The sequence below is a fragment of the Notechis scutatus genome, chromosome 10 (assembly GCF_049901735.1).
Source record: "Notechis scutatus isolate UNSWTSFEM ecotype Mainland chromosome 10, rNotScu1.2, whole genome shotgun sequence".
Lineage (NCBI taxonomy): Eukaryota > Metazoa > Chordata > Lepidosauria > Squamata > Elapidae > Notechis > Notechis scutatus.
The window spans coordinates 11,525,213-11,548,562 of NC_142018.1; the positions used below are offsets into that span (position 1 = coordinate 11,525,213).

General features: G+C 42.2%; 1 protein-coding gene across 1 annotated transcript; it reads right to left on the minus strand.

Moving 5' to 3' along the window:
• LOC113416660 (endothelin receptor type B-like) lies at positions 1-22,475 on the minus strand. The gene is made up of 8 exons (XM_087972120.1): positions 22,322-22,475; positions 16,798-17,356; positions 8,937-9,049; positions 8,647-8,851; positions 6,027-6,176; positions 3,208-3,341; positions 1,788-1,896; positions 1-434 (listed from the first exon to the last, which is right to left on the minus strand). Exons 2-8 carry the CDS (start codon positions 17,287-17,289, stop codon positions 291-293), a joined length of 1,347 nt encoding a protein of 448 aa, XP_087828246.1. The 5' UTR covers positions 17,290-17,356; positions 22,322-22,475; the 3' UTR covers positions 1-290.
• Between the last annotated feature and the right edge of the window lie 875 nt (positions 22,476-23,350).

Consider the following 23,350-nt stretch of genomic DNA (forward strand, 5'->3'; position numbering starts at 1 on the left):
ATGGTCCTACGCAATATTTTATTCTGTGAGGAAGAATGAGTAAAGAAAAGGATGTGATGATCATTGAAAGATCCAAAAAAAGGTGGGGGGAAGAGAAGAGAAAAGCAATATTTTTAGCAGGGACTTTTGAGAAATCTGACCTTTGAGAAGTCAAGAGATGATTGAGATCAAGGCTGATCTCTGGGGAAGAAAATTGAGTTCAAGAGGAATACCCCAATCCAAGATCCCGTATCCAAGATATCTATCTCAGAATTTCCAACCAAATTTTCTCATCTTGTTTCTTCCTGGGTCTAAGTTGAACTGCACTTGTTACTCAGGTGAGAACTGCTCCGGTCGAGTTCCTGCCCGTTGGCTTTCCATTTCCCCACAGATCCCTTGTCATCGGTTGGGAGGATGCCAAGTGCTGGCCGGTGGCACCAGCAACAAAGGCAGGACTAGGAGAAACAAAGAAGAGATGAGAGTCATTTAGGGCAGGAATGAAGAATAAGTTGAGATGGAAAGATCACAAATATCGTCCTCAATCACCGATGAAGTTTGTCTTATTCTTCCTGGCCCAGGATAGGCCAAAGAAGTCACTAATTGTAGCTCTGCCTTCACACACTCTGCCAAGCTTATTTGCCCTCCAGAATTAGATCATAGCAATAGCATTTTAGACTTATATACTGCCCCATAGTATTTTACAGCACATTCTGAACAAGACTATTTTACAACGTCAGTATTACTTGCATATCTGGGTCCTCATTTCACCAACCTTGGAAGGATGGAAAGCTGAGTCAACCTTAAGCCCCATCAGGATTGAATTCCTAGGGGTGGGCAGAATTAGCCTGCAATAGTGCACTTAACCACTACCGGGGCTCCAGGTAAGCTAGCAGTAACCACAGCTAGCCCAATTCTGCTTGCTGGTGATGAAGGAGAAGGGACTGTCTGTGCTCTCCACCCCACAAGAGGTGGTTTCATGCTGCTTGTAAACCATATACTTTTCATCTGAGCTTCTGCTAAGTGGAGTTGGAGCCAAAAAAGATTGCAGGCATAGATACTCAAAGAGTAGGAATTTCTTGGGAAGAGAAGAAATTATCATAAAGGAAGAGTAATCATGCAGGGTCCAACCTGGTTCACTGGGACTAGAAGTTTTATCTTCCTAGGATTCCATCAATCGCCCGAATTAAATCATGAGCCTCGATCCAAACTTCAAAAAACTTCAAAAGATTTATTAGGAGTGACATGCTGGCATGACCTGTATGAAGCTGACTCTGAGATACATAATTTACAATCACCTATGACCCTGTTTCCCCACTACCCCTCTGGGTGGATCATAATTCAGATTGTCCAAGGAAACACGTTCATGGACTGGGTGTCATCAATCACGCCCTACAATAGAAAATGTTTGCGCCCAGAATTCCCGGTTGCCTCAGTTGCAATCTTTGTGAAATCAGCTTGGAATGTGCTTCTGAGTTCCTTCAGGGTTTTCCCCCCTTTCTCTCCCCCCCCCCCTTTCTTATGGCAACTTGGAAACAGGTGTAGGAATGTTTTACAAGCCTAGAGAGAAGTTATCTGAAGATGGACTCCAACATGTCCAAAAGCTTGGAGGATAAAATCTCTGGTCCCAGTGACTGACCCAGATTGGACTCTACAACATTATCCTGGGATATGTATATTCACCTTCTTTCATGAGAAGTAATAATAACAAAGTGTTCCTCTCTATTTTTGGTGGTACTGCTCTGGATGCTTCAGTTCATCATGTCCTCCCTCCCTCCCTTCACATGCCATCTTTTCATCAACTCTCTTACCTGAAAGCAGTTCTTAAATTTCCGGCTAACAAAATAGAGAGCCACAGGGTTGATGCAGGAATTGAGAGAGGCCATGTTGATGCCAAAGTAATCCATAACCAGAAGGAAACTGGATGGAAGGAGACAAGAAAGAGCCATCATGTAGAACATTAAGATGAAGCAAGATAACATCTTCTAGGACAAAATCAATTCTTGATGACTCCAAGAATATATCCAGCACTTTTCTTGGCTATGGAAGAGGTTGCCGTTGCCTTCCCATCTTCTGGGAGTTTTTTTTCCAACTTCCCAACCTGGTCTGTAGCCTTCCCTACTTTATCCTAGTCAAGTACTAACTAGGATTTAACCCATTTAGCTTTCTCTATTAGCAGAGCTGAGGTCAAGCTGTTTCTTTTCTTTGATAATTCTTTCAGTTCAAGCCAAATCCAGATGATCCAAAGGATTGCTTATGACCTGATTAATTTATGGGTTGACTGTTGCAAGGCACTCTCCATGGGGCTGCCCTTGAAGACCACCTGGAAGCTTCAATGTTCAAGATACAGTAGTGTGGCCACTTATGGGCATGCCTCAGTTTACCCATGTAACATTACTGCTTCACTGGTTGTCAGGTTGCTTCCAGGTGCAATTCAAAGTGCTGGTTGTTACCTATAAAGCTGAACAAGGCATAGGGCTTGATTACTTGAGGGATCATCTGTCTTCCGTAGTATCTGCCCAGCTAAGTTGTTCTTGTAGGGTTGGTACACTCTGGGACTTTTCAATTAAACCAGGGGTCTCCAGAAGTGGCAACTTCTGGACTTGTGGACCTTAACTCCCAGAATTCCAGTGAGTGGCTGAGGAATTCTAGGAGTTGAAGTCCACAAGTCTTAAAGTTGCCACATTTGGAGACCCTGAATTAAATCAACCCTCTGCTTATCTTGCAGAAGGAACTTCCTAAGTATAGCAGAATAATTTTGTGAAAGGATCTTGACAAAGGATGTACATGGTGATGAGTAGTAAATCTTCTGCATTGTTTGGGACTGCCCTGTGTCCTGATGATGCCAGATCCACTTGCATGATAAAAGCAATAGTTAGACCAGCCTGAAGACCTTGTATTTTGGGGGAAAGGCCATTAAAATCTTGACCATGGTTTGTACCAAGCTTCTTTAGATCTTCATCACTCCTTCACTACCCTACCTCAAGACTTTACATTGTTTTCAATCAAAGGAGCGTGCTGTTCATGGCTGTCTTGTTTACAATTTTATAGAGCTTTCTAATGGATGTTATCATGAAGGTCCCAGCTGGGGTGGAAAGGTGGCATAGCCATAATTGAATCAATGCACTTAACAATCAATAAGTAAAGCAAAAAGACTCATTGTCAAAACTGTTTCGATTTTTTTTAAAGTCTCAATCATCACCACATGGCATTTCTGTGTATTGATCTCACCTAAGCAGCTCACATCTATCCGCATCTTGTTGGTTGTAGATGGTTTTCTTGAGGATCCTACTGAGATGAAGAGGAAGCCAGCAGAGGGCAAAGATGACCACTAGACAGAACACCGTCTTGGCCACTTCTCGGCGCTGGAAAACAAACATGTGACCATTGAAACAAATAGTAGAAGATCAGAAAAAAAGACAAACAATTTTCTCATACTTCATTCCATCCTGTCCCCTCCAGTGCTTAGATCAGACCTTACGAGCTTCAGCCTTTTCCTGTTTCTCACTTATTTCTCTTCTTGCTTTACCTATTTGGGTTCCAGTTGTCTTAAATTGCTCTCATCCACCCAGAATCATAAGATGAGATGAACAGCGATATAAAACTTTTAAATAAAACTTAAGTAAATTTCATTTTAGTTTGCTTTATTGTCATTGCACTTTGTACAATGAAATTAAATGCCATCATCGGTGTATATTATAACTCTAAAAATAAAACACAAACACACATTCTTCGCATTCTCTACAAGTGAATTGAAAACCCCGGATATTCCATTAACATTGCACTATACAGCAGAATTCAACAGAGTTACTGCCCAGGGATAGAAGTTGTTTTTCAGCCTATTTGTCCTTGTTTTTATTATCCTGGACTGTCTGCCAGATGGTAATAGTTAAAAAAAAGGGTGCCCAGGATGAGATGGATCTTTGAGAATGTTTTGAACTTTCTTAAGGCAGAGGGAGCTATAAAGCTCTTCCAAAGAGGGGAGAGGGCAACCAATGATCCTCTGGGCAATGACGTTAACCCTCTGGGGTGCTTTCCTATCTGCCACTGTGCAATTGGCAAACCATACAGAGGTGCAGTAAGTTAAAATACTCTCCACGGTGCAGCGGTAGAAGGTCACCAGCAGTTTTTCATTCAGTTGTTGTTTTCTGAGAAGCCTCAGGTAGTATAATCTCTGCTGGGCCCTTTTGACCAGGGCTGCAATGTGGGCACCCCAGGTCAGGTCCTCTTTTAGGGTAACATTCAGAAACTTAAAACTGGCCACTTGCTCCAGTGATAAGCAAGGGCTGGATGTCTGATCTGTTCCTTCTATAGTCCACTATAAGCTCTTTGGTCTTACTGGTGTTGAGGACCAAGTTATTGTCTCCACACCACAAAAGCAACCGGTCCACCTCATCTCGGTTGGCAGACTCATCCCACCCAAGAGATGAGTCCTACCACTGTTGTATACACTGTTGTTGTATCCGCAAATTATCAAAGAAAGAGATCCATTAATTTCTGAGCTATGTTGCATTTCCAGAGCAGGACCAAGGACAGCGTCAACAAATGTACATAATTGACCCTTATTTAAACCAGGTGAGTCCAACTCATGGCTCACAGGCCACATGCAGCACTGGACAGCTCTTAATATGATCCCATAAGATAATAACAAATATTTTAAAAAAATAAAGGAGGTTTGTTTTTACATACATTCGCTATATAATGTATTTTTATCATTGACTTGGCTTCATTATTAGTTGATTAACCATCACCGCTGCTGCTTATACTTATTTATTTTGTGGATGCTTTTACTGTTTTATTGACTTTTCAATTGTTCTAATTATAAATTGTAATTGGAAGCCGCCCAGAATCATTACTTGGTTGAGTTTGGGCAGCTATAGAATTTGAATAAATAAAATAAAAATAAAGTAAAGTAAAATAAAAATAATAATAAAATAAAATTACAATAAACTAAAATGAATAAAAAATAAAATAATAAATGCAAGTAAAATAAAATAATATAAATAAAATTATAAATAGAATCATAAATAGAATAAAACAAATAAAATATAAAATAAAATACATGAAATGAAATATATGTGACCCACGACAGAATTAAGAGAATAACAGAAGTTGGGAGGGACCTTGGAGGTCTTCTAGTCCAGGGATTGCCAATCTTTTGGACTTCAGGGACCACCAAACTCATAATTTTAAATCCCATGGACCAGAGACCCTGGGAAAATCCCCCAAAAAGTCTGCAGGAAAATTTCCCACCCCGTTTTCCTACTGATCGATCATTCTTTATTTGGGATGGCAGGATACCATCTCCAGCTCCGTTCTCAGGGCGGGGGGGAGAGAGAGACTTTTGGCTTCATGCAAGGAAATCAGCAGAAGCAGCAGAAGTCTTTATTTCTCTCCCCCAAACTCCGCTAGAAATGAGTCTTAGTGGCACAGCCTCCTGGAGCAAGAGGCCTTGCAGAGTCCCAAAGACTCATTTCTGGCGGAGTTTGGGGGAGAGAAAGACAGACTTTTGCTGCTTTCCTTGCGTGTAGCCAAAAGCAGAAGAAGAAAGAAGCGGAAAGAAGCAGCCCGATGGCCAGGCCAGGCACATGGGGTGATTGGGGCAAGTTCCCCCCTCTGCCCTTTCCCCCCTCCCCTCACTACCTCATGTTGTTCACAATGCAAGCACCGCAAGCCTTGTGTTCCCGCAGGCCATGTGGGTGGCGCAGCCTTGTGTTCCTGTGCAGCCTGGATTAATTGCTTTGGGGGGAACATTTCTCTGTGGACCACCAAAATTTTCTCGCAGACCACCAGTGGTCCCCGGCCCACTGGTTGGCGACCACTGTTCTAGTCCAACCCCCTGCTCAAGGCAGGAGATCCTATCATTCCGCCATTCCTCTTCACTCAATGCAGCTCAGGCAAGCCAAAAGGTTGGGCAACCATGAATTAGATGGACAATTATGGAACAGTGGCAGGAAACAGAATGATAAAGTAAGGAAACCTCTCCCCACCATCACATGTTTAGCCAAAGCTGAAAGGTCTGCTTGATCTTAGATGTGGAGGATTCTCACCCGCTTCATGTGATCATTGAGGGCCAACCTCATGCCGTTGCTTTTGCTCAACATCTCACAAGACATGAGGGAGTAGAAGACACCAGTGCAGGCCAAAGGCAGGCAGAAGTAAAATCCAAAAAGCCACCAGTCTTTCACATCCTTGTAAAACTGTAGAAAGAGGATAAGAAAGAAACAAGTTCAAGGAATGAAATGCACCACCTGTCAACTCATAAAATATTTATCTGGTCTTTTAGAGTTGCCAGCAGAAAGTATGTGTGTGTGTGTGTGTGTGTGTGTGTGGTGGTGGGGAAGCACAGTACAGCTTGCAACCAAAGCTGCATTCCATAAATGTTTTCATAGATAGTTTGTAGGTCACCGAAGTTTCTGCCGTGCAAAATTCTAACTGGAGACTCTTGATGACTCTTGATGACTCTTGATGACTCTTGGCTATGGATGTGTCCCATTGGAGAATATGAATTACGATACACCCAAAGGGGTGGGGGAAAACCAGGGTCAAGGGTGACAATGAATGATGTGTCTCAGAGTCAGCTACACCCAGGGCAGTGCCGGACATGTTAACTCCCAATAAATCCTTTTGAAGTTTTGGAAGTTTGGCTTGAAACTCATGATTTAAATGGGGGTAATTCCCAGAGCCCTGACACCACCGAGCTCATTCGTGTGCAGAAATTGGAATTAGGTGCTGTGCTAAGCAATGTCATGTAATTGTTTTAAGTTCCATGGCTGTGTGAACCAGCAGCCACTTCTGGCTTTTTAAAGAAATCATAGTTAAACAATTTAGAGGCTGTTATGTTGTGGGAACTTAGCCTTTTCTTTTCTTTTTTTACCATGATATTCACATGTCAAACTACTGCAAGGTCCGGATTGCAGGGTATCTACCCAAGCTAATTCAGAGTAAATAGAGGCTTGTTCTAGAGAGTGCTTTCGTCTGCTTCTTCTGTATTGTTGGTGAGCAGATTTCACAAGAATCCTTATCCTCGGAGGATTTGCTCCCGTAGCTGTAGAGTAGAAGCTCTTGCCTATATCTTTCTATGGTGTCTTCTATTTCCAAATTTGAGGCGCATACAGGTACATTTTATATTCATTGTTTTTAAGGGATGTTAGCTCTTCATTCACATTCTGGGTTACAAAACATAGTTGCCAAGCCAGCATATGTGGAAAACTTTGGCTTAGATGTGTTGTTTTATTGTTTATTGCTTTCTTTTTTTATAATGGATTTTCTATAGCTATCTCCTTCCTTCCTTCTTTCCTTCCTCCTCTCCTCTCCCCTCCTCTTTTCTTCCCTCCTTCCCTTCCTTCTTTCCACACCCCTTCCCTTCTTCTTTCCTTCCCCCTCTCCTCTCCTCTTCCCTCCCTCCCTCAACCATAATAAAGATATTTCAATTTCATTATGTTATGCAAAGTCATCCCAAGAGAAATGAGATTTAAGGAAAGCATCTTATCTCTTTGTTTTCATATTCTGGTATGAAGTCACTTGTGGCCATCATTTCCTCCAACTATCCTTGCCATTTAGTCATTCAAAGGTCTCCTGATTCTCTCAAAGATTTTCTTTTTCCTTTCTCCATGTACATTTGGAACTACCAGCCGCAGGAATTTGAGCTTACTCTGCTGAGCATCTCCAAGCTAACACCTGTATAAACTGGGATTAGTAGTAAACCCAATAGAGTTAGGGAACACCAGAATGGAAAAGGCTGATACATAAGAGGTTGGGCAGAATCAGGGGTGGGCTGCTGGGGGCTCGCAGGGGTTCGGGAGAGCCCCTAGTTAAGATTCTATGCAGAATGGGGAGATTCAATTTTTTTTACTACCAGTTCTGTGGGCGTGGCTTGGTGGGCACGGCAGGGGAAGGATACTGCAAAATCCCCTTCCCTCCCCATTCCACTAACCTGCTTTTCAGCTCTGTTCTCCGTGCAGGGCAACCAAAGAAGACCCAGCTGATCAGCTGGGACTTGGGAGGCGGAGAATAGATGGAGGCAAGACCAATCAAAGGTTGTATTTGCTGGTTCTCCAAACTACTCAAAATTTCCGCTACCGGTTCCACAGAATTTGTCAAAACCTGCTGAATACCACCTCTGCCCCAAATCCCACTCCCGGCTGGCCCCACCCACCCGTCCCCTCCCAGGAGCCCCCACATGGCCCATTTTGGACGCAGGTAAGTGCACAGCACGCACAGAAGCTTGGGGAAAGTGAAAAACAGGCCTCCTGGAAGTTCTGGAAGACTGAAAATGGGCCTGTTTCCAGCTTCCAGAGAGCCTCCGGAGCCTGAGGAGGCCATTTTCATTCTCCTGGAGGCTCGACGAAAGCCTCTGGAGCCCAGGGAGGGCGCAAACACCCCCCTGCCATGGTGCAGGAGGCTGACTAGGCCACGCCCACCATGGCCACACCCACCCAGCAACCAGGCAGAGAACCCCTTGCTAAAATTTTTGAAGCCCACCCCTGAACAGAATGAACGATGTGCCAAAATGAAATAACACTTCCAGGCAGCCATTTTGTCTTCCACCTTCTCCCCAACTAGACTGAAGCTTGTCCATTCAAAGCAGGAAGAGGTATACATTTAACATTAAGCCTATTGGTTGGTCAACTTCTCTGTTTCTGATCACCGCCAAAGGAAACAACTCACCGACATAAAGCTGGACTTTTGCTCGGGGGCCAGCAAGCAAACCCAATGAATCTGTTCCCGGTAATCCAGTTTCACCAAGTCGAAAGCAATGGCTTCCGGGATAGCCAGGATGATGGCTACAGCCCAAATGAAAGTCACTTCCACCGCCTTCCACAATGGGATTCCAATGCCCTGAATCCGGCTCCAGGAAGCCACTGCTCGGTATCTAGAGGAGAAAGGAAGGAGATGCTATTTGCCAGAGGAAAAAGGTGTTTCAGTAAAAACGGGAAATGCTCCGAAGAGTTTATTACCGGTCTATGCTGAGAGCACAAAGGCTGAGGACAGTGATGCCAACGGAGGCCTTCTGTATGAACGGCACCAGTTTGCAGATCTGCACCCCGAACGGCCAATCTTCTGCGAGAAGCTGGGAAGAAAAACAAAGGAAAGAAACTCAGCATTATTTCTCCATAATGAGCCATGGTGGCGCAGTGGTTAGAGTGCAGTACTGCAGGCTGCCTGCAATTTGGCAGTTCGAATCTCACCACGCTCAAGGTTGACTCAGCCTTCCATCCTTCTGAGGTGGGTAAAATGAGGACCCAGATTGTTGGGGGCAATAGGCTGACTCTGTAAACTGCTTAGACAGGACTGTAAAAGCACTGTGAAGCGGTATATAAGTCTAAGTCTATTGCTATAGTTAACTCTGCCAGCAGTTTGATCCTGACCGGCTCAAGGTTGACTCAGCCTTCCCTCCTTCCAAGGTGGGTAAAATGAGGACCCAGATTGTTGGGGGCAATAGGCTGACTATAAAAGCACTGCAAAGCAGTATATAAGTGCTATGGCTATTTTTTTCCTTCCTTCCTTCCTTCCTTCCTTCCTTCCTTCCTTCCTTCCTTCCTTCCATCCATCCATCCATCCATCCATCCATCCATCCATCCAAACCAACCCAAGTCGACTCAGCCTTCCATTCTGGCTGGCCCTGCCCACCCCACCCCTCCCAGGAGTCCCCAGGTGCCCTCTTTTGGATGCAGGTAAATGCAGGGTGTGCACGGAGGCTCAGGGAGGGTGAAAAACAGGCTTCCCGGAAGTTCAGGAAGGCCGGAAGTGGGCCTGTTTCCGGCTTCCAGAGAGCCTCCGGAGCCCGGGGAAGGCAAAAACACCTCAGGAGGCCGACTAGGCCATGCCCACCCAGCAACCAGGCAGAGAACCCCTTGCTAAAAATTTTGAAGCCCACCCCTGCACCTGACCCATGTCTTTAAAAATCCTAACAGCATGAAAAGTGGGAAGTTAACGTCAAAACTGCCAGGTGTCCCTGAAAACAGGATTAAGAAGGCTACTCTTTATTGTAATTCAGGAATGGCTGACAAGTCAGTTGAGAGTCACTGGGGCACGGCTTGTCCACCCTCTCCAGATTTAGTTAGTTCTTTCCCTGCAGATTCCTGCATGTGATCAAACACGAGCCTTTCCTTTCTCATGATTGCTCATGAATGGCAGTTGCATGTTTACATACGCTGCATTTCTGGATAATTTCCTGACCTGAACAGAAGCCAGGGGAAAAAAAAACTAAAATGTTAACAAGCCTGAGCGAATCAATCTACATTTTATCCCCCTGCAGTAAAAAGGCTTGTTTCAATGGCAGGAACATAAATACGTTGTATAGCCAAAAAGGCATTAAGAGTTGTTAACCTAATCCTACGTAGCTTTTTCTCTGGTAATATCACACTACTAACTAGGGCATACAAAACATTCGCTAGACCAATACTCGAATACAGCCCATCAGTCTGGAACCCACATTACGTATCTAATATTAGCACAATTGAGAAAGTCCAGAAATATTTCACAAGAAGAGTTCTCCACTCCTCTACTCATTGTAGAATACCTTATGCCACCAGACTTGAAATTCTAGAACTAGAAAACGAATTATGCCGTCTTCGGTCTGATTTAAGCATGGTATATAAAATCATACATTGCAATGTCCTACCTGTCAATGAATACTTCAGCTTCAACCATAGCAACACAAGAGCAAACAATAGATATAAACTCAAGATTAACCGCACCAAACTTGATTGCAGGAAATATGACTTCAGCAACAGAGTGGTCAATGTCTGGAATACTCTACCCGACTCTGTGGTTTCTTCCCCAAACCCCAAAAACTTTAACCTTAGACTGTCTACTATTGACCTCACCCCTTTCCTAAGAGGTCTCTGTAGGGGCCGTGCATAAGCGCAACAACGTGCCTACCGTCCCTGTCCTATTGTTTCTTTTATTTTTCTTATATGTACCCATTTCATGTATTCATAACTATGTATACACTTATACTTATTATCTTGTAAACAATTGACAAATAAAATAAAATAAAATAAAATAAAATAAAATAAAATAAAATAAAATAAAATAAAATAAAATAAAATAAAATAAATAAATAAATAAATAAATAAGTCTCCAATGACCCCATAAGAATGTGAGATGGGATGGGCAAAATTTGCAATCCTATCAGTAGTTTTGACCAATGCCCTGTAAGAATTGTGCAGTACACCACTGTGAACACTGTGTAACTAGGTTGAAATGGCAGCTAGTATTCTAGTAAAATCAGTTAAGTTTCTTTCAAGCCTTAGTTAATGTATTTATTTTTATCCTGCCTTTATTGTTTATATACTGTAAGTAACTCAAGGTGGTAAACAAAGCTAATAGACATTATTCCTCCTTTTTACCCCACCACAATGACCTGTTGAGGTGGGTTGAGATTTGGGAGAGAAGAATTGGCCCAAGGTTACCTAGCTGCAGGGGTTCGCAGGGGTTCGGGAGAGCCCCTAGCTAAGATTCTGTGCAGTTTGGAGAACCCCCAAATCCCACTCCTGGCTGGCCCCGCCCACCCAGCCCCACCCCTCCCAGAAGTCCCCAAGCCACCTGTTCTGGATGCAGGTAAGTACAGGGGGCGCGTGGAGGGTTGGGGAGGGCGAAAAACAGGCCTCCCGGAAGTTCAGAAGACCGGAAATGGGCCCGTTTCCAGTCTCCAGCGGGCTTGTTACTAGAGAGAAATGACTAGTATTCAAGGCAGATATTAAAATCTGCAGGGACTCCTTTACCATTACCTACTCAAATATCTCTCAAGGAATACTTGCCTTGAGACATATCTAAAGCCCCCTAACCTAGTAACAATCCCCCCCAAATTGTGAAGATTATTCAGGAAGCATTAATGGCAATTGGGGTGTCTTGCAGATTGGAGTTTTAATGGATGTTTCTTTTTTTTTCTTTTTTTTTTGCACTGTGTGAGATTGGATGGTAGTTCTTTGCTTAAACTGATTTTTTTTTTTAAATAATTGTAGACTGCCCGGAGTCTGAAATCATGTGATATACAAATTGATGTATAAATAAATGAGTCATTGAGGTTTCTCTGAGAATTATTTGTAATACATGGAATGCTTCCAAATAAAGCTTATGATAAGGCGAATGAGGAATGAGAAAAGAATGCCAGATTTAGTCAGTGTAAAACAAGATTTATGAAAACTCAATAAGTGTTTGTTTCTTTCTAAAAAAAAAAAAAAACTCCATGTAAATCACGTTAAGAAATGTTTGCTGCAGGAAATCATTAAAATTAATCATTAAAATGCTGCTTTCTTTTAGATTTAACTGAAAATATGTGTTTTGGTTGATTTTTTTTTTACTTGCTTTTCTGAAGAAACAACTGGAATAATTCAAGCAAAGAGAGAGAAAAATATTGTTGTCATTATCTATTGAGTAATGAAAAAGATTTTTCCTCTTTGTTTTATGTTTTGAACACTTTGTTCCAATTTCAGAACTGCTGTTTTTCCACACTAAACGTTACAATCTTGTGGTTTGCTGGTGTCATGAAAGATGAATTACAAGGATTATCCCAATTTTAAAATCTCGATGATCATCTAACTCTACTTCAACGGCCAGAATATGTAAGGTAGACCATGAGGGGCTCACTTATAATTTTGGGAATACATACGCTGATCTCTCTATTTGTCATCTTTATCATTTTTATTTTATTATATAAAATACAAAAAAAAATAGGAAATTACAGGAGGGAAAGGCAGCGGGGAAAAGGGGGTTGTGAGATACAAGGAGGAAGAGAAAAAAAGAAAGAAAAGGGGACACTGAATTCCAATTCTTCCTAGCATGGTACAAGATAAATACACTTCAACCTCAACTTTTTGCTTTTACACATTAATATATAACTAGCCATTTCTATAACACCAAATCTTTCTAATCAACAAAAACAAGACCAAAGTTTCATTTTATTTCTTCACAAGCCCAAATTCCAGAAGTGATATCCAAATAAGAACATACTTTCCTCTTTAAATAAAGTAACCAATTTAACCATTCTTGCTTTATCTTCCTTGCTGTGGAATTAAGTAACCTATTAACCCTTGTGAACTGTCACCATTTTTATTTACAAAATGCACTGTATTCTTTCAAACTCTTTGGCCAATCTCTTTATTTGTGATCAGTATGCAGCAATATTTCTTACAGATGGAATATTGACAGGGTCCCAAATATTAGAAAACAATATCCAATAATTGCATGTTTTTCCTAATATTTTTTCCACAAGGACAGGCTACCTTTCCACCCCCAATCAGTCAAGTGTTGATCCATTGGCTTGTCACATGAATCTGACATGGTGGACTGAGAGAGTGACTAGTCCAGAGTTTTCATGACTAATATGGAACTAGAACTCACAGTCTCCCAATGATTGGCTCAAAATCACACAGCTTGCTTTCATGCCTAATGTGGAAGAGGAACTCACAGTCTCCTGGATTCTAGCCATGTGGCTTAACAACTAGACCAAACTGCTTCTCATCCAGAAATTTCCTGACAGCTAGGACAATTAATCGGTGGAACGACTTGCTTCTATTAGATGTGGGTGTTCCAACCCTAGAGGTTTTTAAGAAGACATAGGACAACCTTTCATTTGAAATGGTATAGGGCAGGCATCCCCAACCTGTGGGATGCCCCCACACTAGTGGGCCATGAGGGGTTTGCAACTCGGCTGTGCAAATGGCCGGGGAGCGCACAAGTGCATCTTCCCTTGCACAAGCAGAGGGCGAGTATGTGTGTGCATTCTCCATTTGCGTGAGTGGCAGATGTGTGTGCATGGCACTCATGGAAATGGAGCTGTGCATTTGTGCGTGCTTGCCAGCCGCTTGCATTAACTTATCCCCTCCCTGCTGGTCTACAAATAGCAATAGCACTTAGACTTATATACTGCTTTGCAGTGCTTTATAGCCCTCTCTAAGAGGTTTACAGAGTCAGCCTATTGACCCCAACAATCTGCGTCCTCATTTTACCCACCTCGGAAGGATCCAAGGCTGAGTTGACCTTGAGCCAGTCAGGATCAAATTGCTGGCAGTCGGCAGAATTAGCCTGTAATACTATATTCTAACCACTGGGAGGGAGGGAGGGAGGGATGGAGGGAGGGGAAAGGAAGGAAGGAAGGGCAATAGCCACAGCACTTAGACTTATATATCACTTCATAGTGTTTTACAGCCCTCTCTAAACAGTTTACAGAGTCAGCCTCTTGCCCCCAACAATCTGGGTCCTCATTTTACCCACCTCAGAAGGATGGAAGGCTGAGTCAACCTTGAGCCAGTCAAGATCAAACTGCTGGCAATGGGCAGAGTTAGCCTGCAATACTGCATTCTAGCCACAAGGAAGGAAGGAAGGAAGGAAGGAAGGAAGGAAGGAAGGAAGGAAGGAAGGAAGGAAGGAAGGAAGGAAGGAAGGAAGGAAAGAAGGAGGGAGGGAGGGAGGGAAGGAAGGAAGGAAGGAATAGCCCCTAGACTTATACATTGCTTCATAGTGCTTCCCAGCACTATGTAAGTGGTTTACAGAGTCAGCCTCTTTGTCCCCAACAATCTGGGTCCTCATTTTACCCACCTCAGAAGGATGGAAGGCTGAGTCAACCTTAAGCCAGTGAGAACTGAACTGCCACAACAAGCAGTCAGCAGAAGTAGTTTACAGTACTGCATTCTGACCACTGCACCACCACGGCTACTGTAAATGTTAGGGAATTCTGGTATATATAGGATTTCCTGCATGAGAAGCTAATTCCAGGCAAAAGGTGAGAGGGATGTCAGTTTCTCTCTCCAAAGGATTTCAGAATATTTGGATCCCACACATCCTCCACAAGGACATCTCCACATTGAACTAAATCGGTTCTTCTCTAAACTCCAACTGTTGTAGGACATATATCTTGACAGAAACCAATTTAGAGAAGATTGCTTTAAGTACTACACTCTTTTTCGTCTTTGCCCAGTTGACTTCTGATTACATTCAAAGGAGGTGATTGTGTAAAAAATCCCAAACAGAAATATCTGGGAAGGAGGAATATGTGAAATAATTATGTTTCACATATATTTTGGCCCGGAGGCCTCCCATTTAATCACATTTCACTGCCTTTATGACATCTGATCAATTTCTGGCTCTTGAGCTACAGAACAATAGCTCTACTGTTCCTTCTACTACAGTGCTCAACAAGCGGTGGAAAAAAATAATACTGCAGTCGGATGCATGTTCCACATTTTCATTCTGATGTTAGCATTGACTTTGAGTTCTCCTTATCCTTCCACATGCAAGTTTTCTGGTCTGTGAAGTCGGTAGGGTTATATTTCTTGGGTGACAGGAGCAAAATGTTTTCAGTTACCCCACCAGAAGGATATTTTCAGCCCATAGAGATCCTACCCTATAGCCATATTTGTCACTTTCATAGAATCATAAGGATGGATGGGAACCTGGAGGTCTTCTACTCCAGTCCCCTGACCAAGGCAGGAATCTTTATACCATCCTAGACAATCTTTTCTTGAAAACCTCCCATAATCGAGCACCCACAACTCCAGGAGGCAACCTTTTTCCATTGATTAATCGTTCATACTGCCAGGAAATTCCTCCTTAGTTCCATTGGTTGGATCTCCCTCTGATGAGTTTCCACCCATTGCTTCTTGTCCTGCCTTCAGGTGCTTTGGAGAATAGCTTGACCCCCCGCCTCTTATTTGTGGCAGCCTCTGAGATATCGGAACCCTGCTATCATGTCACCCCTGCCTTAAGAAAGTTCAAAACATACTCAAAGATCCATCTCATCCTGGGTGCCCTTTTTTTTTGAACTATTACCATCTGGCAGACGGTACAGGACAATAAAAACAAGGACAAATTAGGCCGAAAAACAGCTTCTATCCCAGGGCAGTAACTCTATTGAGTTCTACTGTATAGTGCAATATTAATGCAACATCAGCGGTTTTCAGTTCAATTGTATAGAATGTGAAGGATGTGTGTTTGTGTTTATTTTCATGGTCATAGTGTGCATTGAGGATAGTGTTTGATTTTGTTGTTCGAGGTGCAATGACAATGAACTAAACTAAACTAAACTAAACTAAACTAAACTAAACTAAACTAAACTAAACTAAACTAAACTAAACTAAACTAAACTATTCTAATCAATGTTCTCTTCCCTGTGACAACCCTTTAAGTAGTAGAAGATGGCTATTCAGCCTTCTCTTCATTAGGCTACACATACACATCCCATTTTTTTATTGGACTGTACCAGTGGTGGAATTCAATCTTTTTTACTACTAGTTCAGTGGAATGGTTTGGTGGGCGTGGCAGGGGAAGGATACTGTAAAATCTCCAGTCAGAGGTGGGATTTGCCGGTTCTCTGAACTACTCAAAGTTTCCGCTACTGATTCTCCAGAACTGGTCAGAACCTGCTGAATACCACCTCTGGACTGTACCATTTCAAACTATAGGTCACAGAAACAGCTTGCCAGGTTAGATGGTCAGTTCTCTGATAAGGACCCTTGGCATCCCTGCAATCCAGACCCATTTTCAACTCCCTTTATAACATCTGATCAGCTTCTGGCTGTTGAGCTACAGAACGATAACTAATAATCACTTGATTAAGATCTGGAATTTTCTGTGGCTACTACATGGATTGTACCAATTTATATGGACTCTTCCTGGCTGCATCCCAAGCAGATGCATCTTTTAATGTCATGCATGTGCTACCATTACCAACCTTATATCTGAGCATCTGTTGACTTCATCTCACTGATCAATCAAGTGGAGCTGGATTTGAAAGGAAGGGCATCATAGCAACGTGATAAACCCAGTTGAATAGCAATGGTAAGTTATAAGTAGATGAATACAATAAATAAATACCTTATACACATTAATGGGCAAAGCAATGAGGATGTAGAAGAGGTCTCCAAGAGCAAGGCTGGCAATGAGAACGTTGGGCCCATTTCTCATGCACTTATTCTTATAGATGATCCTTAGTAGGGTGGAGTTTCCAATGATGCCCACAATGAAGATAGTGCAAGAGACAAAGGTGTTGATGTACTTGAACACTTCCCGGATTTCTGTTCGCTTCTCACACATGACTGGTAGTGGAGCTTGTGGGATGGCATCTCCAGAAAAGTCCTTTGACTTGTTGGAGGGGACTCTCTGATCTGGGAAGACACCTGCTTGGATAATCTTCAAAGTTGGATCTTCTCCCAGAATCTCCAAAGATATGGTGCTGTCTTTGAAGCTGTTGGCCGTCTGGCTGGAGACACCCAAGATCAGGCAGGAGACCAACACTAGAGTAGTGAGATGTCTACCCATGGGGAAGCCAAGGTCAAAAACCCACACAGTTTTGTGTGTGTTGAGCATAGCAGTGTTAACGATGTCTCCTAAGACCTCCTATTCTCATTGGCAGGTGGAAGACACTTACAAGAATCTGGATAACAAGAGAGAAAATTAGAAAAAGCGATACTGATATAAGCATGAATTTCTTTCCATTAGATTATTGTTCATAGAAGATAAGGATAAGCAACCCACAGCCCAGATTTCTTTTATACCCCTGATGGTTTGGGGTATAAATTGCCATAGAAATAGGTTTAGTTTATCAATTTTACTGGCAAATTTCTATGGCAATTCATCAAACCAAATTTCTATGGCAATTTATAGGTATCTGCTTCTGTAGCTTCTAGAGCAGAGGTCTCCAACCTTGGCAACTTTAAGACCTGTGGACTTCAACTCCCAGAATTCCTCAGCCAGCAAAGCTGGCTGAGGAATTCTGGGAGTTGAAGTCCACAGGTCTTAAAGTTGCCAAGGTTGGAGACCTCTGCTCTAGAGGACTAGAAATAAACTATAAAAAATAGAATATGTGGCATTCCAAGTTAAAAGAAAAATGTTAGAAATTGACAGATGACAAGGTGATGTTTACAGTTCCTGGAGCAAATAGGAAGCTGGACATGCACAGTCTTACAAGTGTTTATTTCCTCCTCATGATAGAATAGACCCCTATGGATCTACCGATGGAAACTACACATGGTCTGGGGAGGAACTAAAGCCCTTCCCTCCATTGTCACTAGGAGCATCTACTGTACCAATGAAGGTGGAAGCCAGTGGTGGAATTCAATTTTTTTTTACTACCGGTTCTGTGGGCGTGGCTTGGTGGACGTAGCAGGGGAAAAATACTGTCAAACTCCAGTCAGAGGTGGTATTTGCCGGTTCTCCAAACTACTCAAAATTTCCGCGCCCGGTTCTCCAGAACTGGTCAGAACCTGCTGAATACCACCTCTGCTGGAAGCGAGACCATCTGTTGAACTAGCAGCTATGTTCTTTCTTTACTTGCTTCTATTCCAACTGATGAAATTTTACTTAAGAAGGTTTCTACTGAGAGCTACATTTGGCATTTATGTCAGTAATGTTCCTCAAGAGCTCAACATTATTAGCTTCAGTTACAGACAAGGCCATTCTTGAATAACAATGGATAGCGCAAAGCAAAACCTATTTCCCCCTTAATAATTATTTGGATACAGTACTGCATTCTAACCACTGCGCCGCCAGAGCCATGTTGGCTTAGTGGCTAGAATGCAGTATTGCAGGCTAACTCATTGCTCACTCTAGGACCGTGATGGCGAACCTATGGCACGCATACCACAGATGGCATGTGGAGCCATTTGTGTGGGCACACGAGCCCCAGCCAAACTTACCTGCACTGCACATGTGCACACTCCCAGCTGATTTTTGGCCCATTTGAGGCCTTTTTCAGCCTCTCTGAGGCTCGAGGAAAGCCTCTGCAGCCTTTGGAGGCTGAAAAATGGGCCCGTTTTATCACTTCCTGTATTTCCAAAGGCTGCAGAGGCTTCCCTTGAGCCCCTGGGAAGGTGAAAATAGCCTCCCCCGGGCTCCAGAGGCCCTCCGGAGGCTGAAAACAGGCACTTCTGGTATTTCCGGAAGGCCCATTTTTCGGCCTCCCGAGGCTGCAGAGGCTTCCCTGGAGCCTCAGGGAGGCCGAAAAAGGCCTCAAACAGGCTGAAAATCAGCCCGGAGGTGCATGCATGCACAGTACAGGTAAGGGGGGTGGGGCACATTGCAATGTGGGTGCCGGTGTGTGTGCACTTTCGGCACACCATAGCAAAAAGTTTCGCCATAGGAGTTCGATTCTGAGTGGCTCAAGGTTGACTCGACCTTCCCTCCTTCCAAGGTTGGTAAAATGAGGACCCACTTAGAGTGGGCTGTAAAGTACTATGAAGCAGTATATAAGTCTAAGTGCTATTGCTAAATAAGAGCCATAGTGGCACAAATGATATGAATGTAGTATTGCAGGCTAACTCTGCCCACAGCCAGGAGTTCAATTCTGACCCACTCAGAATTGACTCAGCCTTCTGTCCTCCCAAGGTCAATAAAATGAGGACCCAGATTGTTGGGGGCAAGATGCTGACTCTGTAAAATGCTTGGAGAGTGCTGTAAAGCTCTGTAAAGTGGTATATAAGTTTAAGTGCTATTGCTATTTCAAGTCCCATCAGCCACAGTCAGTTTTGTTCACCACATTATAAAAAAGATGTTGAGACTCTAGAAAAAGTACAGAGAAGAGCAACCAGGAGGATTATGGGACTGGAGGCTAAAACATACAATGATCGGTTGCGGGAACTGGGCTTGGCTAGTCTAGTAAAGAGAAGGACCAGGGGAGACATGATAGAGGACTTCCAATATTTGAGGGGCTGCCACAGGGAGGAGGGGATCAAGCTATTTTCCAAAGCACCCAAAGGCCAAACAAGGAATAATGGATGGAAAGTGAACAAGGAGAGATTTAACCTGGAAATAAGGAGAAACTTTCTGACAGTGAGAACAATCAACCAATAGAACAGCTTGCCCTTGGAAGTTGTGGGAGCACCATCAGTTGAGATTTTGAAGAAGAGATTGGACTGCCATTTCTCAGAAATGGTGTAGGATCTCCCACTTGATGTCCTACAAGATCCCTTCCAACTCTGATTATCTGTTGTCTGTTATATTAAGGATATTTGTAATATCTAGTTGGGTTTCATTAAGGCATGATATCATCAAAATACGTTGAAGCTAGTTCTGAATGCGGAAGGTCAAAACGAGGGACACTGTCTCGGTTATTAGAAAGAAGAAACCTCTTTCAGTTAAAGATGAAGTCATTGGGAGTTCAAATTCAAACCAGACAGTAAATTAGGTTAAATTACATTGCTTACATTAAATTACATTGTCTACATACTTTCTGATTTTCACTAACACCTTGGTGGATCGCAAATTGCTGAATCTGATATGTCATGTCTCTGCAACCAAACAAGACAGACATAGACTTCAACGAATAATTAGAACTGCAGAAAAAACAATTGCTACCAACTTGTCTTCAACTGAGGACCTGTATCCTGCACGAGTCAAAAAGAGGGCTGTGGAAATATCTACAGACCCCTCACATCCTGGACATAAACTGTTTCAGCTCCTTCCCTCAAAACGACACTATAGAGCACTGCACACCAGAACAACTACACAAAAGGACAGTTTCCCCCCGAATGCCATCACGCTGCTAAACAACTAATTCCCATAATACTGTCAAACTACTTAGTAGGGCTGTATTCTTCTTCTTCTCATCCTTCCTATTAACTATCTCTTCCCACTTATGACTATAACTGTGTTGCTTGTATCTTTACAATTTATATTGTTTTGTTTCCTAGTATGATTTGATTGCTTATTAGTAACCTATGACTATCAATAAGTGATGTATCTTATGATACTTGATGAATGTATTTTATTTTTTCTTTGTGTACATTGAGAGCTTATTCACCAAAGACAAATTCCTTGTGTGTCCAATCACACTTAGCCAATAAAGAATTCTATTCTGTTCTGTTCTGTTCTGTTCTGTTCTGTTCTGTTCTACTCTACTCTACTCTATTCTACTCTACTCATGCTAGTTCTTGTTTTGTGCAAATGCAGAATAAATTTTTAAACATGTTTTAAAGATATTTACCCCACCCCTATACACATACACACATACACATAAAACTCAAGGTGGCCAACATATCCAACACACCATCCTCTTCTTGTTCCCCCCACAACAACAGCCCTATGAGGTGAGTTGGGATGAGAGAGAGTGACTGGCTTAAAGTCGCCCAGCTGGATTTCAAGCCTAAGGCAGGACTAGAATTCCCACTCTCCTGGTTTTTTTCAGCACCTTAATCACTGCACCAAACTAGTTCTCCATTGCTAAATAAAAGGCAAAGCGGTTCTTTCAAAAGCAGTAAATTGCTTGGAAACTGAAATGCATTATTAATGCTTAATAATATTGCATTTCCTTGTATAATTCCTTGTGCAAAATGATTGCTGTGCAATTACTTTCCTATTATATTTACAAAACTTTTTAAAACAGATCCTGGATCCCAACTTATAATTTAATTGCAAGATTAGTGAATAATGAAAAGGAAAGAACTTCAAGATGAAAGGAATAATGAAAAAAATGCGACAAATGTATTAAAATAGGATACCCTGCCTTAAAACATCAGTCAGTGAAAATTTCAGATGCAAGAAAATTTCAGTCCTAGGAATAACTTTTTTTTTAGATTTTAAGAGCTACAAACTTTTTATCACTTGACAATCACCAAATAAAATTTGAAACCATTAAAATATACATAACCCATAATAGTTTACATCCATGACACTGAAGTACAATTAATACAATAAAATGAATCTCTTATTGAAGTATTTCTAAATCAATAAATAGTTTGGTTTCTGTAGCTTAGTAGTTCTCAGATGCATTTGGTGTCTCTGATGGTGAGACTGTGTGTTTTCTACTGGGAAAATTTGCACCTACCTAAAATTTGCACCTATAGCTTGTAAATAGAGGATCAAGCTCTCACTCATTTGTGTTCCCCCATTGTTTAAACCTAGCTTTCACGGAGTACACCTCAAAAACGTAAGATGAAGAAAGAATTTGAGATCAATGCAATTTACAAAGAAGCATCCTTCAATTCAATGTTTCTCAATGTTTGCAACTTGAAGATGCACGGACTTCAATGCCCATAAATTCCTCAGGCCACCCATTGGCTGGGGAGCTCTGGATGTTAAAAGTCCACACATTTTGAAGTTGCCAATGTTGAGAAACACTGCTCTGGCCATTTTCATCTTTACATTCATCTCCTCTGTTGCTTCCTTTCCCCCGCCCCCACTATTTCAAGAATAGCCATTTCCAAACAATCCCTGTTGTATACATACTTCAAAAATGATGGTCCACATGTCGCCAAAGCACTGATCACCCAAAACATATATCCAAAATCTGAGCAAACAACCATTTGTCATTGTCGTTTTGCATGCCTTGGAACCCTAGCGAGATCCTCTCTTCTCCTAGCCTGACGCATACAACTTGTTTATGTTCAAATTCCCATTTTGTTACCTTGGCCGGATGGTCAAAGGAAAGAATAATTCTTGCGTTGAAGTCCTACACTCCAGTTTTCCAGTTTTGCTGGGTAGAGGCGTTTAGAACCAAGGGATTCTAAATCTGGGGCCACAAAGAAGATGCAGCCAAAGATGCTAAATTCAGTTTGCTCAAATTGTCCTTCAACAGTTTTTATTTAGGGCCTACAGCCAATAACATTGGATGGACAGGGTAAGTTTGGTCATGTGGGAGGAGAATAACACAAACAAGTTATATGCTTCAGGCAAGGGGAAGGCAGAGGAGGGGACAGTTACGGTCAGAGGAATCTCATGTTCAGGAAGCAGATCCCAAAATGCAAGCTCATCAGATTTTCAGCAAAGGATTATTGATACATGTTTTGCTTTTCAACCTTTCAATTGGGATCTTTGTTATTGTTGTCTTCTGATACAAGAGCAAGGATTGTTTGGCGCATGAGATAATCTTCTTCTGTTTTTCCCCTCTCTCTTTCTTGCCTCTTACTTTCTTGCCCCCTTTCTTTCTTTCGTTTTGGTGTCTAGTGTTAACCCCAATTTTGATGATCAGTGTTGAAAGAAATGACACAAGAGTACAAATCAATGAGGCCAATTGGCCCTTAAAATCTCGCAACTAAACACTTCTTACAAGGAGGATTGTAAAATAGTGCTGAATGGGGATATGCTTCTCATCAACATTTTCACCCAAATGAAATGGAAAGAAAGAGACTTGTATTTTTAGAAAAGGGCGTATCTGTCAATTTTATGTTCCCATTTTGGCATGTTAAGAGATGCTTGTAGACTCTTTCTGCAAATATTTTTATAATGCTGCTCGTGTGTCTTTTTTTTTTGTCAGGCGTGAAGAATCAGGACTACACAATAAATTGAATTTTTAAGTTGATTTAGTGCGTGATGCCTATATACAAGAATCTGATCAAATAACAGTCAGCACTAAACTGGCCCTAGATAAGTAAGTAGAATGCAAGAGGGATTGGGAACGTAATGATTCCAGGCTGATTCCTCTCTTGACTCTGCC

Excerpts from the sequence above, each read along its gene's own strand:
- LOC113416660 (XM_087972120.1), bottom strand. The coding sequence starts at position 17,289 with ATGCTCAACACACACAAAACTGTGTGGGTTTTTGACCTTGGCTTCCCC. Across the intron at positions 8,852-8,936 it reads TGTGCTCTCAGCATAGACCG|ATACCGAGCAGTGGCTTCCT; the intron begins GTAATAAACTCT and ends TTTCTCCTCTAG. Across the intron at positions 435-1,787 it reads AATTTAAGAACTGCTTTCAG|TCCTGCCTTTGTTGCTGGTG; the intron begins GTAAGAGAGTTG and ends TGTTTCTCCTAG.